Source organism: Solanum tuberosum, unplaced genomic scaffold (assembly GCF_000226075.1).
Source record: "Solanum tuberosum cultivar DM 1-3 516 R44 unplaced genomic scaffold, SolTub_3.0 scf00233, whole genome shotgun sequence".
Classification (NCBI taxonomy): domain Eukaryota; kingdom Viridiplantae; phylum Streptophyta; class Magnoliopsida; order Solanales; family Solanaceae; genus Solanum; species Solanum tuberosum.
Window position 1 is genome coordinate 458658 of NW_006239170.1, and position 3338 is coordinate 461995.

At 34.3% G+C, this 3338-nt stretch overlaps 1 protein-coding gene across 1 annotated transcript; it reads right to left on the minus strand.

Moving 5' to 3' along the window:
* Nucleotides 1-853: 853 nt before the first annotated feature.
* LOC102600956 (aromatic-L-amino-acid decarboxylase-like) lies at nucleotides 854-2437 on the minus strand. The gene has a single exon (XM_006357437.2). The coding sequence runs from the start codon at nucleotides 2433-2435 to the stop codon at nucleotides 921-923; it is 1515 nt and encodes a 504-aa protein (XP_006357499.1). The 5' UTR covers nucleotides 2436-2437; the 3' UTR covers nucleotides 854-920.
* Nucleotides 2438-3338: the final 901 nt, after the last annotated feature.

Below are 3338 nucleotides of genomic sequence, written 5' to 3' on the forward strand. Positions count from 1 at the left end.
AAAATTATCAAAACCAAACCAAACCAAATATGTATATATTTATCGGTTTGATTATTATCGATTTCGGTTCGGTTTGGTTCGGTTATTCAGTTACAAAAATAAAAGAAACAATTCATTCAAAACGTGAAAAAGTGACAACAATCCATTCAAAACGAAAATAGTTAAAATGACTGACATTACGTAACTTTTCGTAAATTGAATTTACTATGAATAAAGCTTCAAAATTCATTATTTTGGCCTAGAAGGAAGAGACAATGACATTTTCAATCCCACAAAGAATTGTCATAGATACTCAAATATTCTCACCTTGGGAATTTTTGCTTTCATAAGTAAATTATAAATAAATTTTGATGAAAACATATATAAGATATTCAAATTGTTTATAAAAATAGCATATTATGTATGTATAATAATAAAATATATGTATAAAATTTGTCAGTTCAGTTCGTTTCAGTTATTTCTTCTGGTTTTTTCAAACAAAATCATAACCAACCCAAATAATACTATCGGTTTTTAAAAATCTACAACCAAACCAAACCTAAATAATATCAGTTTGGTTCAGTTTTTTTATTGAAATTTATTTTTATCCAAACCGTGAATACCCTTACGCTCGACCATCGATAACGTGAGTTTTTGCTGGAGATCCGCTTTTTATATGGAGAAATTCATAAATCTCTTGAACTAGTATTTCCGATTAATCAAAATACTTCAAGATATAAATATATATAGATTAATCTTTATTCAAATATAAAGATAACTATATTATATTATTACTGACAACTGTAAATTGTTTTGACTTCTTTGTCCGAAGTTTACAAAACAATCACAAATGCCTATACATAAATTAACACACACAATCCAACATTATTTATCTCTCTTTTACTCTTCTTCTTCTTCTTCTTCCATTAATATTTTTTTTTTTAAAACACACTTTTTCTCAGCAAAGCAATGGCTGACTCCTTAATCAACTTCCAAGCTGAAATTACATGTCTGTCCTCCGTGAACGTAGCCCCTATTGCAAACCTTAACATATATATTCCACTCACTATTGTGTGTGTCATGTAAATTCGACCCGTCGAGTTAACACTATCAAGCAATTTCTTGTTTAAAAACTCGGTGTCCCCCGGTTCATGTTCCTTATTCGGGTTGAACCGGAAGCACACAAGTGAAAAACGTCGTGGCACGACAACATCAAACATGGGATCGGACTTAACGAACCCTTCGAACATTTTAGCCATACGAACATCGGACCTAATGTGGCTCTGGAGATTGGCTACGCCATAACTACGCATGACGAACCATAATCGGAGAGACTTGAACTTTCGTCCCGTACCGATTTGCCAGTCTTTGTAATCAACAACTGAGTCGTATTCAGATCGTTTATTACGTAAGTACTCGGGATTCGTGCTCAATGCCTTGACTAACACGTTTGGTTCTCTCACCCACATGCAACAACAATCTAAGTAACTTAGTAGCCATTTATGTGGACTTAGGCTTAACGAGTTTGCTCGTTCGATTCCATCGAGATATTGTCTAAACTCTGGACATATACACGCGCTACCTCCATAAGCAGCGTCCACGTGGAACCAAATGTTGAATTCCTCAGCCAGCTGACCCAACTGGCTGAGAGGATCGACGGCTGTAGTGGACGTGGTCCCCACAGTAGCACAGAGGAAAAGTGGAACCAGCCCAGCAGCAACATCAGCTTCAATAACTCCACGTAAGACTATAAGAGATAAAGCGAAATCGCTTTCAATAAAAGTTGGTACCGCACGAATATTGCATGGAAAAATACCAGCTACTTTGCAGGCTTTGGTATACGTAGAGTGCGTTTGATCAGAACCGTAGACCACAAGTTTTCCAATGTTATCAACGCCTATATTATCGAGCTTACGATCACGTGCAGCGATTAACGTGCATAGGATCGCTTCACTGGTTGTACTTTGAAGTACACCACCACCCGTGCCAGAAAACATGAAGGCATTTGGTAATTTCAACATATTAGCGAGCCAGTCCATGACTATCATTTCCAACTCCGTCATGGCTGGCGAAGCCAACCAGTTAAATCCAACGGAGTTGAAACAATTGCAAAGCATTTCACCAATGAACGCAGCAGAGCTAACGGTAGCAGGAAAAAATGCGAAGAAATTCGGGCTCAACCAATGGGTCATACCCGGGAGAATATGGTTGTGGACATCTTTCATAATGGCTTCGAATGATTCTGGGCGATTAGGGGCATTTTGGGGTAATTGAGTACGGAGATAACCCGGTTCGACTTGACTTAGAACCGGGTAGGTTTCAATATTGTTGTAGTAATCAACAATGAAGTCTACCATTTGATGGGCTTGGGTGCGGAATTGTTCCGGGTCAAGTGGATTGAATTTTGGGAGGTTGGATTGGGTTTGAGCGTTGTTATTTGAATTAAAGGTTCCCATAATAGATGTTTGGAATTAAGTTAGGAAAAAGGCAATTAGAGTGGGAGATTTTATAGCAATAGGGGAAAGACAAAACTGATCAATGAAGTTGAAAGCGCATTTAAATTATCTTTTTTTTAAAAAAAAAAAAAATATCTAAACTATTGAGAATGTGAGTGTTATATCTAAATTATCATTTATTAGTTTGAGAAACACAATATTTTTGATGATGGGTACTACACTCTCTCTTTTATTTAAAAAAATTGTCACGTGACATTCCACATAGACAAAACATTCCACCTTTAACAAAAAAAAAAAATTTATTAATATTAGTTATAAATAAAAGATTAAAGTATCACTATCCCAAAAAAAGAAATAATGAATTTGGGGCACACGAATTAGAGTCCGTTTGATTGACTTAAAAAATAGTTTTTAAGTCAAGATAAAAAGTCAAATTTAAATGACTTTTAAGTCAAAAAATAAAAAAGTAGGAGGTGATCTACTTTTTGTTTTTAACTTATTTTAAGTTATTTTTAACCTTGTCAAACACTTTCTAACTTATTTTAAGATATTTTTGATTTATTTTAAGTTATTTTTATATTTACCAAATATTAGTGATGTGCCTCAAAACAATTTGCAGATTAACATATTTCTAATGTTCAAATATAAACATTAATTCACTAAACTATTAGCTCCACAATCACGTCCAATGATTAGGCCATAATTGTCCAATGATTAGGTTTCATTGGACAATGATTAGGCATTAGAAATCAACCATATTCCTACCCCAACTTCAATACATACGCCACTGACTTTGTTTCAACTTTTCCTATTCAATTTTCTTACTTTCTTTCACAACCATGCAATAATAATCATTAAAATACAACATAAGCCAATAAAAATGTCAAACTTATATTCGTTCAT

Excerpts from the sequence above, each read along its gene's own strand:
- LOC102600956 (XM_006357437.2), bottom strand. The coding sequence starts at position 2,435 with ATGGGAACCTTTAATTCAAATAACAACGCTCAAACCCAATCCAACCTC.